The sequence below is a fragment of the Sphaerodactylus townsendi genome, linkage group LG07 (genome assembly GCF_021028975.2).
Source record: "Sphaerodactylus townsendi isolate TG3544 linkage group LG07, MPM_Stown_v2.3, whole genome shotgun sequence".
NCBI classification, from domain to species: domain Eukaryota; kingdom Metazoa; phylum Chordata; class Lepidosauria; order Squamata; family Sphaerodactylidae; genus Sphaerodactylus; species Sphaerodactylus townsendi.
Window position 1 is genome coordinate 18,649,965 of NC_059431.1, and position 12,327 is coordinate 18,662,291.

Genomic DNA, 12,327 nt, shown 5'->3' on the forward strand with positions numbered 1-12,327 from the left:
GCATGTTCTAGGCTTTCAGTTTCCACCAAATCTTTCATGGGAAGCTTTCTACAAGTTCATCCAGAAACACAGATGGAGTTCTTGGCATCTTGCAAGACACCGATACCACTTTCTGTTTCAGAGATCCCATCAGAACCACGACTTGTAGAGAAGCCAGAGTGTCCTGATGACACCAAAGGATTTGAAACTTTTCAGTGAACAATTAATGAGAATGGCTAAGTGTACATTTAAGCTTCAGTTGTTACATATTTAAGAGAGCCAGTGTGGTGTAGTGGTTAAGAGCAGTGGACTCTAATCTGGAGAATTAGGTTTGATTCCCCACTCCTCCACATGTACGGTAGATTCTTATCTGGTGAACTAGTTTTGTTTTCCCGCTCCTCCATAAGAAGCCTACTGGGTGACCTTGGGCCAGTCACAGTTCTCTCAGAACTCTCTCAGCCCAACCTACCTCACAAGGTATCTGTTGTGGGGAGAGGGAGGGAAAGGAGTTTGTAAGCCACCTTGAGTCTCCTTACAGTAGAGAAAGGTGGGGTATAAATGTAATCTGCTCTTCATATCCAGAGCATATTTTGAGTTCCTCACATGTAGGCCGTTACTCTTGTAGTCTTCTGTAACATACAGAAACTTTTAGATATGTCAGTGGCTAAAACTAGTCTTGAATTCATTGTAGTTGCCTAAGACTGAAAACATGCAAAAGAAGATGAATGTTAGGTTTATTTTGAAAAGTTACACATTCTTCCACTCATTCAATAGTGGTGGAGGAACAAAAGTGTTCAACATAAGAACATGAGAAAGAGCCTGCTGGATCAAATTAGCACCTGATCCCTGGATGATAGTGTAAGTGGGAAATTAGATCAGTTATTAAGAAAATTACTCCTTTTCAGCACTGACTGTTAGGATATAATCAGTTATCAAGTTGTGGATCAGAACCAGATGTGCACAGATACCTTTGTCCAGATTAGATCCCTGAAGATAAAAGAAAATGGGTGAAAGTCTTCTAGAAAGGATTAAACAATGTTTATTCTCCAGTAAAACAGCCACATTGGAATTTGAAATTGGTGTTCAAACCATCAGGTCCATTTGCTACCTGTTCTCAAAAGGGTGTGTGTGCTGTCACTTTTGCTCATTACATTTGTGAAACAAAAACATGGAGATCCTTCATCACTTCATAAGAATATCAAGCAATTCTCTTACTGAAGATAATTGCTCAATGTCATCTTGATTATAGTAACAGGTTTTTTAATTCTGAACTCACAGATGTAAAAGAAAGAGTTCTACATTCTCGATATGTTAATGAATCAATGTTTTATTTTTATTTTATTTGCTTCATTTATCCCCTGTCTTGACCACAGTGGGGACCTAAAGCAGGAAAACATCAAAAGGCATTTTGGGTCCATTAGGAACAGAAGTGGGCTATAAATGAAATAAATAAATACATCATTCTCATAGACCCAGTGTGGTGTAGTGATTAAGAACAGGTGGATTCTAATCTGGAGAACCAGGTTTGATTCCCCACTCCTCCACCTGAGTGCCAGAGGCTTATCTGGTGAACCAGATGTGTTTCTGCACTCCTGCATCTGCATAGAGAAGGCCTTTTCTGAGACTGGGAAAAAAGTGTGTTATTTCCCCAGATTTCAGAAGATACTTTTATTGGAAAGAATAACAACATGGTTAATCTGTCATATAAGACTGAGAACAATAGGGAACAAAAATGTCCGTGTGTATAACATGGGAAGATTTCTAGAAATAGTTGGAATGCATATAAATATGGGAAGAAGATGGGAAACGAAGCGTGAGGGATGTTAAAGGAGTGCTTGGGTCATGTTGAATACTGCTGCCGCTAATTTAGCATTTAGTACAGTGCTTCTTGTAAGAAATTTTGCACAGTGTGTTCCTTTCGGTACTGAGTTTTGGAACAACCGGCCTATGAAAAGCTGACACAACTGGAATCATAACGACATGGCGACGCTATTGGGATGTGGGTGCTTTAATTAGAATTTTGCAGCAGCTTTGATTCCTAGAATATGATTTGTGTCTTATTTTTAGATATGGGCAAGTGTCACCTTACCAAAGGCAAGCAGGCTTTGGAGATCCGTAGCAGCTTATCTGAGAAGAGAGCGTTAACTGATCCCATTCAGCAAACAGGAACCTCTGCAGAGGCGCTGGCACGGAACCTACAGTGGGCCAAAGCGCACGGTATGGTAAATATGAACACCCTCTGGTATGTTAATCTATGCCCTTTCTTTTCCTTGGGTTATCAGTGCATTAAATCAGGTTTGCATTCTCAAAAGTTCATTAAATCAGTGCATTAAATCAGGTTTGCATTCTCAAAAGTCTTGTCATATGACCAACATAATGGAAACAGTGGCAGGAAGGAAGGGGAGAGAAAACCCGAAGAAAACCATCCAGTTTCTCTCCATACCCTCACAAAGGGCCAGCGATTGTCCACAGCTTAGAGCAGTGGTTCTCAACCTTCCTAATGCCACGAGCCTTTAATACAGTTCCTCATGTTGTGGTGACCCCCAACCCTAACATTTATCCATTTTACAGATGGAGAACACTGAAGCAGAGAGTCTTAGGCGACCCCTGTGAAAGGGTCGTTCGACCCCCAAAAGGGTCCCGACCCCCAGGTTGAGAACCACTGGCTTAGAATGTTCTGAGTATGGCCTCCAGGGCATAAATGGAACTGACTTATATTAAATCAGGCCATTGGTCCATGGAGATCAGCATCATCTACTCAGACTAGCGAGGATCCTCTAAGGTCCTGGACAGAGGTCTTTCACATCGCCTACTACCTGGTCCTTTTAACTGGAGATGCCAGGAATTGAACCCAGGACCTTCTCCATGCACAACAGAGGATATTCTACTGAGTCACAGCCCTCCCTTCTTTCTCCAGGCTACAGTAGTCTCTGGACAGTATGGCCCATAGATATATTTTTATTTATTTATTTTATTTATTACTGAGTTTTTTATACCGCCCTACCCTTTAAGGGCTCTGGGTGGTGAACAACATAAATATACAACATATACAATTAAAACCCATTAAAGTAACAGACAGCAGTCAATATATTAAACCAGCGTCAGCAATAAAACCCTTATTAAAACCCTCCCAAAGAGGGGGGAAGGGGTCCCATAGATGGTAAAGTGACCCCGAGCACAGGAGAATAAAATGGGGGCACTTATCAGCGGCTGGACACTCCAAAAGCCCGGTGGAACAACTCCGTCTTACAGGCCCTGCGGAACTCACCAAGATCCCGCAGGGCCTGGACAGCTGGAGGAAGAGTGTTCCACCAGGCAGGGGCCAGGGCCATAAAGGCCCTGGCCCGAGTGGAGGCCAGCCACATCATTGAGGGGCCAAGAACCACCAGCAGATTGGCCTCTGCTGAACGCAGAGGCCTAGTAGGGACATATGGGGTAATGCGGACCCAAAGGCACGAGGGTCCCAGGCCGCGTAAGGCTGTAGCAGTGCCTTTTGTAATATGGAAGCTGCTATACAACTGTAACTCCAATACCTGGGTATTTCCCCTCCTTTTAGACCAGGGGTAGGGAACCTGCGGCTCTCCAGATGTTCAGGAACTACAATTCCCATCAGCCCCTACCAGCATGGCCAATTGGCCATGCTGACAGAGGCTGATGGGAATTGTAGTTCCTGAACATCTGGAGAGCCGCAGGTTCCCTACCCCTGTTTTAGACCTTTCTTCTATTTAGACCTCTCCTGTGTTGCTGCCGGAACCTTGTTAATCGTTCGAAGGTGGATAACCACCTGCAAATGTTTTATTCTATGCTACCCAGGAACTATGTCATGGCATTTATGTATTTATTTGCACACTTTCCTTCTTTATAGCTCTTGCTGAGACAGAGTACAAAATTAGAACAAAATGCAGTAAAGATAATACACGGCATACCATACCAGGAATATCATCAGGTCATGGCCCGGCCACCCTAGTTGAGGCCCACCCACCTTGGGGGGAGGGGGGAGGGCCTGTTGTGGCCCAGCCACCCTGAAGGGAAGGGGAGGGAGGCGGGGGGGGCACAAGAATAGATTACAGCAAAGCGTTAGGAACGGAAACTCCAGATCACAGCCACATAGCTGGAAAACCCACAACACCCAGACAGCCAGTTTCTCTCAGAAGAAAACAAAGTGGAGGAGAACTATATAGTAAACCAGTTCAAGTCTCCACTGAGGAGAAAAGTGTGGTATAAACATCTTAATAAATGAGTGGCTATGAAGACTGAATTGCACTCAATAGACTTGTGCTGTCCTGGAATGCCCCCCATCATAGGGAAAGATTCCCAACAGTAGGGATGTATCTGTTTTGTTCAACTAACGAATGATATCCTAAAAATGGCTGTGTTTTAAGGTAAAATGCTGGGTTGGAGGAAAGCCCAGCTGTAACATCTTTAGGCATCCCGCTTTCATCCTTCCTGGTCAGGAGACGAGCCATCGGAGCATAGCTGCTTCGTTGCTTGTTGCTTCTATTCACATGAGCCCTTATCATTCACTTGAGGCGCAGCTTGTACAGTGAAGGTGACAGGAGCCATTTTTAAGAGGCTGCAAGAAGCCCTAATCAGTGAGGTCTTGTACACTGACCAAAAGCCTAATGGCCACTTTGTCTACTGAGATAAGCGTAAGGAAGAGTGCAATTTGCCCAGCTGATTTTTGAATGGCAGCAGTTATGTTAATTGCTATTTTTAAAATTGTGTTTATTTCCAGAGCTTCCTGAGAGCATGTGCCTGGAGTTCGCGTGTGGTGTTCAAATTCAGCTTGGCTTCGCAGCCGAGTTTTCCAACGTCATGATTGTCTACACGAGGATAGTAAAGAAACCTCCTGAAATAACAGTCTGCAAAGCCTATGTCACAGATTTCCCACTTGTAAGTTGGTGTGCGGGGTGGGCGTGGATATGCACTTGGCTAACAGTGAGGCTTGCATTCATCCCCTGTAAACCACAAATTGTGTGATCTGATGGCAAGCAGCTCTGATGAAATAATGTACTTACAGGGTTGAAAAATTTCCATATTTGTGTGCCTATAGTGTGTTTTTTGTTTTGTTTTACGAATGTGTTTTGCTCCCTCTAGTGGTCACTTCGATATTTCTTGCTGTATCTTTAAGCGCTCAGAAACTGGTGATACAGCGATGAAATATCAAAGCGATCACTAGGGGGAGCATAACACTGGAGGGGAAGAAACCCAATGCAGTATGTGCACATGAGCAACTCAAATAAGACATGCAGAAAAACCCAAGAGATCTACAGGACTTTCAGGGGAGATTTGAAGGAATGATGAATATATATATATACATCATGAGTATACTGCCATTAGTACTACCATGCCCTGACCTGGATAGCCATGGATACTCAAATCTTCTCAGCTCATGGAAGCTAAGCAGGGTCGGCCCTGGTGAGTACTTGGATGGGAGTCCATCATGGAAGTCCAGGGACACGACGCAGAGGCAGTCAATGGCAAACTACCTCTGAATGTCTCTTGCCTTGAAAACCCTACTGGGTTGCCGTTAAGTCAGCTGTGACTGGACAGCTTTCCACCACTATCACCATACTACCCCAAATAGAACTTTAATGGAATAAAAGTTAATAAACACATTCCGTTGCTACCCAGCCAAATGTACAGAGGGTCCTATTACGCATGTGTGAAACAGCACCATGATAACCTGGAACACATTTATTTTCATTATGTTTGATATTTTTAAAATGTTACCCTTCTTTGCATTTTAATGAATCTGTGTTTGGACCGTGACAGGTTATGTTGTGAAAACATTTATAGCTTTTATCTCTGTTGAACCCTCAGTGGAATGTTTTGCTTGCTTCATTTTGACAGGACTTAGATGTGGATCCTAAAGAATCAAACAAGGGGACACCTGAGGAAACTGGCAGCTATTTGCTTTCAAAGGACTTGCCCAAACACTGCCTTTATACAAGAATAAGTTCACTACAGAAGCTGAAGGTCACTTGGGTTTTTTTTTATCTTGCAAACTCACTGTATGTTGTTTCTTATATCAGCCACGGGAATAAGACGAAACTTTTGGCAAGCACTGATAACACACAGTGACCAGCTCCCTTCTAAATGAAGCCAGTATAATGTAGGGTTCCCCTTTGTAGAACCCTTGGGCACCATGGCCCCTGCCAATACTTCCTTTGATGCCCACCAAATTTTTCAGAAGGTGGGTGGGTCCCTTGTAAGAAGAAGAGTTGGATTTATATCCCCCCTTTCTCTCCTGTAAGGAGACTTAAAGGGGCTTACAAACTCTGTTCCCTTCCCCCCTCACAACAAACACCCTGTGAGGTGGGTGGGGCTGAGAGAGCTCAGAAGAGCTGTGACTAGCCCAAGGTCACCCAGCTGGCGTGTGTTGGAGTGCACAGACTAATCTGAATTCCCCAGATAAGCCTCCACAGCTCAAGTGGCAGAGCGGGGAATCAAACCCGGTTCCTGCAGATTTGAGTGCACCTGCTCTTAATCACTACACCCCTGCTGCTCCTTATTATTGACTTCCCTCATGCAAGTGAAAAAGAGTTAAGGTTAGGTGTGAATTTGCAAAAATAAAACCGTTTTGATGGCAGTTAATACCGCCTTTTGGCTGTTTTTGCTTGTTTTGGCAGGAAGTGTTGCCATTCATTCATTCATTCATTCATTCATTCCCATCCCTTTCTCTCCCACCCCTTAATATCACAGGAAGACTTAACTTTCACGGTGTGTCTGCATTATGAATACGCTGGAATAGACGACATTGTGGACGAAAAGAAGTCGGTGAACATCGGCAAACCGCTCATTGCGAAACTGCGTATTCATCAAGGGTTCCAGCAGAACAGTTGTGTCAAGAGCTGCTGGGCACCCAACGGGGCTTGCCTCGCCCAGACCCCTGTTGTGGGGGCAGCCAAACACTACCCCCCTTCCAGTCGACACCTTCCGCCACACCCCCACATGGGCTTTTGCCAACCGGGCCCCATTCACTCAGGAAATCCAGCGCAGCCACTGCAGTGCCACTGTGATGTGACTCCTGACAGGTTAATTGATTGGCAGTCCACCTGGATGTATCCTTCCTGCTCAAACCCGAGCAACATACCTGTGGAGACGACGGATGACATGGGTGAAGAACTGGGGTCCCATTTGTCAGGAAGTTTAAGGTTGTCTCATCCGCAGTAGCTGCAGTCTTTCCACTGAGCTGTGTTTTTGCTGACAATGCTCCTGAGAGCGCGAGCGGCAGCACTACTTTTGCGTTACCTCCTTGGTTTGAAAGAACAACATTAGTGTTTTATCAGTGACAGCGAACCCTTAAATGTATATATCAGGCAACAAGAAAGGATGATTTGTTGCGTCATTCATTGCAACATTTCTTTGCTGGGGAAGCGTTGAAGAAATTACAGGTCACCTGGAAAGATGGTGATACGTAGGAGCCTGGTGAAGATGGAGGATTGCAACAAACCCAGTTATGTCATTGGAAGAAGATACGCGCTCTCCTGCCTTTTAGGGTGTGTTTAGGGAGTGACACAATACTTTCGAATACAGCTGATGAACACAACCTTAATTGAGTTTGGGCTTGCTGACCTACTTAAACATCTGGATGGAGTCTGTCGGAAACAGGGTGCTGGGCTCCGCTGGTTCGCCTCTTGGCCCACCAGGGATATTCTCATATTTGTTGGAATGTTGCTTCTGGCTTCCAAATCTGAGTTCTGTTCAAACCGGCAGCACTTACGGAAAGCTTCAAAAACGTTGTCATTCAAAAGCTGCAGAACCCACATTTTCACAAGTACCATATGGGGTAGTTATTAAAGAAGAGAACGAAGATATTTGTCTTGTCAGGACACCTGGACTTGGTTCATAGCTGCCAAGAGCAAATCCGCTTTTCCAGATGCTGTTCACCTAACCTTCACCGGCTGCTTTTGTTAGTTTATTTGAGATCTGCATTCCATTCTTCTGTATTTATAACCTAGAGCAGTGGTGGCAAACCTTTGGCACTCCAGATGTTACGGACTACAATTCCCATTAGCCCCTGCCAGCATGGCCAATTGGCCATGCTGGCAGGGGCTGATGGGAATTGTAGTCCATAACATCTGGAGTGCCAAAGGTTCACCACCACGGAGCTAGAGTCTCTTGCAACTGCAAGGCATGGTGGTATCTTTAAATTCAGATGCAGCATTCCTGTTTCCAAGGAAAGGGGCACTTCCCAAACTTTCAGTGAGAGTGCTAGATCTCAGTTCTTCAGGACTGCATGATTCTCAGCTTCATTCTGATTAAAGGGCACATTCTTGCTAGTCCTTCTTGCGAGGGGAGGTAAAACAAGAAATGTGATTCTAGAAATCATATTTGTCCCTTTGAAATTACCAAGAAAATGTGTTTTGCAAATGGCCAAACATAAAAGGACTGTCACGTAAGCCTTGTTAAAAGGCTTCTGCAGAGTGTTGCTGCATTCCCTTCATGACGCTGTGTTTTGCTCTAAGAGCAGTACAGTGGCTTTTCTAGTGCTTTTCTACCTGCGTGATTCACAGCCCACCTTAAGAGGCAGCAATTAGTGTGGAGCGTGCATTGCCATGGTAATGTGTTTTTTCTCTACGGACCTTTGGCACCTGGGAAACCTTTTTTGACTCCCTCCTACGATTAGATCTCAGACATCTGAACACTGTTCAGCTCATTGCAAGATTAAGCCCATCAAGACTAAAGCAACAGATAGATATTCCCCAAAATCTTGTAAGCCACACATGTTGCAACATATGTCAATTCCCCTTCTCTCTTTTCCCAGACCATTTTCGAAAGTAAACCTTCAAATGAATCTGCCTGGAGATTGAGACACAATTATTCTGAGGTTGTGCATTTGTGTGGGCTGTAACACTTCAGGCTGCAGGTGGAAGCTTGAACGTACTTCCATATGAAAAACAAACAAACCCAAGAGTCCTTGTTCATAGAAAACCAGCATGTCAGGGAGAAAGAACTCTTGCTAGTTTTCTATGTGCAGGCTTTTATTAGTATTTAGTATGGAGGAACATTCATTTATGTCGTCAACCTCCTTTTCTGCAGTCTTTTCTGTGGTTTATCCCAGACAGCATTTCTTTATTATTATTTTATTTGCAAAATTTGTACCCCAACATTCTGCCCTGACAAAGGCCACCAAGATGCATAACAGATAAAAACATGCATAATAAATTCATTATGGAAAACATGAATAAGGCAATAAAATAGAGCTAAACTATGTACAAAGATACAAGAACAACAATTAAAACATTTGATGGAAGAATCACTGAGGGAATGCCAAATGGCACAAAAAAGTATTCGCCCCCAGGCAATAGAAAAGGACAGTCGAATGAAAAGACAACGAGGTTCTGATCGCATTGATTATTAGATGTCCCACCTGATTGATTGCGTTGACTTCCCTTATGTAGTCTGCTTTGAGTCTCAATGATGAAGACAGGCTATAAATTAAAATTGGGAGCAAATCATCCATCAGTGTAGCTGCTGCTATTGGATTCCTGGGTATCTAAAATCAAGCACAAACAAAAATGGGAAACAAACGTAACAAACCCTACAAAACTAGAATTAAGTACTTAGAAAAGGTCATGAGGTTGTTTAAGGGGCCATTAAATATAAAACTAAATATAAAACTACTAAATATCAAAAACACAGTTGTATTTTTTACAAATTAAAATCATCCACACTTGTAAATGGCCCATAATAGCCTACCTTACACACACAAAATCAAAATTACAATACATGGAAGGGTCCAACGGGACACTTTTTGACCCTTTAAAACACGCGTTTCAGCCAACTGGCCTTCCTCAGTAGTCAAAAGTAATATGGTGTTTGGCTACCAGATTACAAATTGCAATTATAAAACTCTTTTATGACTGAGATGAATTGTTGAAGAGTTGTTTAAATTGGCACCCAGGTCTTCCACACAAAGTCATGTCTTCTTAAAGAGTATAATACGATTTGTCAATCGTGCCCAAAATCTTATAATGCCTCAGCCATAGGGAATTTTTCTAGTCTGGAACAAATGAATTATTTGTTGTGGTGGGCTTTCCGGGCTGTGTGGCCGTGGTCTGCTGGATCTTGTTCCTAACGTTTCGCCTGCATCTGTGGCGGGCATCGTCAGAGGCGTATCACAGAGAGAAGTCTGTTACACACTGTGTCCACTGCATATTAAGACGCTGGCCCCTTCCACATATGCAGACTAATGCACCTTTAATCCACTTTCACAATTGTTTGCAAGTGGATTTTGCTGTTTCGCACAGTAAAAACCAGTTGCAAAGTGCATTAAAATGAAAGTGTGTTATCCTGCATGTGCGGAAGGGGTCACTGCAGTGGTGTGATCCAAAAATTTTAGTGACAGGTTCCCATGGATTCAAACTGTGGCGTAGCGCCAATAGGGCTGGGCGGGGCACGACGGGGGGCATAGCCAGGCATTCCGGGGGCGTGGCATTCCTGGGCGGGGCTGTGGCAAGGGCGCAGTCGCTATGCTGGTCCTTGGGCGGGAAACGAATGCACACAGGCGCAGGCTGCCACGCACACCGGTGCACCTCCTGCTAGACTGCTTCAAGTCCTGCGCACTACTGCTGAGAGGAGGGGTGTAACTAAGGCAAAAATCATGTGGCAAAATCACCAATTAGTAACCCCCTCTCGGCACACACATAATTAGTAACCTACTCTCGGGAACCTGTGAGAACCTGCTGGATCCCACCTCTGGGTCACTGTGTGATTCAAACTTCGTTAGGATGATGTACAAATGTTCCATCTTCTTTGGCTTTGGCTATGTATCTTAATTTGGAGACCCCTCCCGAAAAGGGCTTGTGCATAATTTCCAATTGTTTTATAGGGATTTGTAGAGGTAATTGTTTTTCTGCTTGTTTCCACAAAAGTTTGAGGCCTACTGGAATAGCCGTCAGCTAGACAAGTTGTGGTTTATGGTCACAGCTGCTGGTGTCAAGAATGTGGGTCTTTGGTTACCCTGACAGAATGTGTTCTCCCATCCATATATTTCGGGACTGTTTTCTCATATTTGCACGGCATCAGCTCCTGCTCCGACTATTGCTCATTCTTCACAAACTACCATATCTAGTCATACACACACACCCAAGGCTCAGCACAGGTAATGAAATCTGGTTCATCATTCTTTCAATAGAAATCTGTGTGCATTGGGGCATATAAGCATTTATTTGCATTTATATCCCACTTTTCTCCCCCGCTGGGACTCAGAGCAATTAGAATATCATTTTCCTCTCCTCCATTTGCTTACAACCACCCTGTGAGGTAGGCCAGATTGAGAGTTTGTAATGGGCCCAAGGCTACCCAGTGAGCTACCCAATGGGGTTTGAACCCACGTCTCCTGGGACCCTAGTCCAAAACTCTCCAATACCACAGATGTTCTAAGGCTGAAGGACCACAAAATATAGGGCATTGGTGTTTTCTGTTCCTTTACTTTGTCCAACTTTTTTTTTTTTGAACATTCTTTTTCTGCAACTGAACAACTCTGTTGGGGATTTTCTGAAGCAGTTTTCAGTTGTAACTATGCTGGGCATTTTGTCAGTGTCATTTGAAGGGTGCTTGTATCAATTGCTCTGTTGTCTTTTAATGCTAGATTTTTTAAAGTGAAAGCTTTCGATTTTTAAAGAAATATATTATTAAAGGGAAATTGCACTGTAAAGCTGAAGGATCACAAGGACTGTTTCTCTTTGAATTAAAATTTGCACAAAACACAATTCACCCTTTATTTTCAACATTTAATAAAAAGTAGCAAACTCGTTAAAAATGTTTTGCTTTCTCTCCTTTCTTCTTCGACCAGTACAGATTCTCTGATCTTAGATACTTCCCATGCACAGCTAGCTGTTCTAAGCCACAACAGAAACACGTCAGTTTGAAGCTACCCCAATCTTTGCAGTTGATAGAAGGAATCAAATAAATTACAGCAATTTAATTGTCCATATATCCTACATGTTCATATAAGACAGTGGCTCTGGAACTACCTGTAGTTCTTTAATACACCACCTGTGGCCCTTCTGAGAACTGTCCCCCAATGTGGCACCTGCCCCATGTTCCAAGAAAATGGGCAAGTCTGTTGACTTATCCTCAGCAGAGGGTTAATACCTTGAAACAGCTGTTGCTGGAGGTCAGGGAAGCTGCTGCTGCCGGCCTCCCTGAGCTGCAGGTCTTTTGCCACAGATGGAAGTAAAGGGCCCCAAAGGAGCCAGCATGGTGGAGTGGTTAAGAGCGGGCGGATTCTAATCCGGAGAACCAGGTTTGATTCCCCACTCCTCCACCTGAGTGGCAGAGGCTTATCTGGTGAACCAGATGCGTTTCCTGCAGGGTGACCTTGGGCTAGTCACAGTT

General features: G+C 43.9%; 1 protein-coding gene across 2 annotated transcripts in view; it reads left to right on the plus strand.

The window, feature by feature from the left end:
- The window catches only part of MALT1 (MALT1 paracaspase), a 50,649-nt gene extending 42,655 nt beyond the window's left edge, over positions 1-7,994 (plus strand). For both annotated transcript variants that reach the window (XM_048503808.1, XM_048503809.1), the window contains exons 14-17: positions 2,047-2,196; positions 4,715-4,872; positions 5,833-5,958; positions 6,685-7,994. In XM_048503808.1, the coding sequence (XP_048359765.1) occupies positions 2,047-2,196; positions 4,715-4,872; positions 5,833-5,958; positions 6,685-7,155 (905 nt within the window). In that variant the 3' untranslated portion in view covers positions 7,156-7,994. The remainder of the gene's footprint in view (positions 1-2,046; positions 2,197-4,714; positions 4,873-5,832; positions 5,959-6,684) is intronic.
- The last annotated feature ends 4,333 nt before the right edge of the window (positions 7,995-12,327 follow it).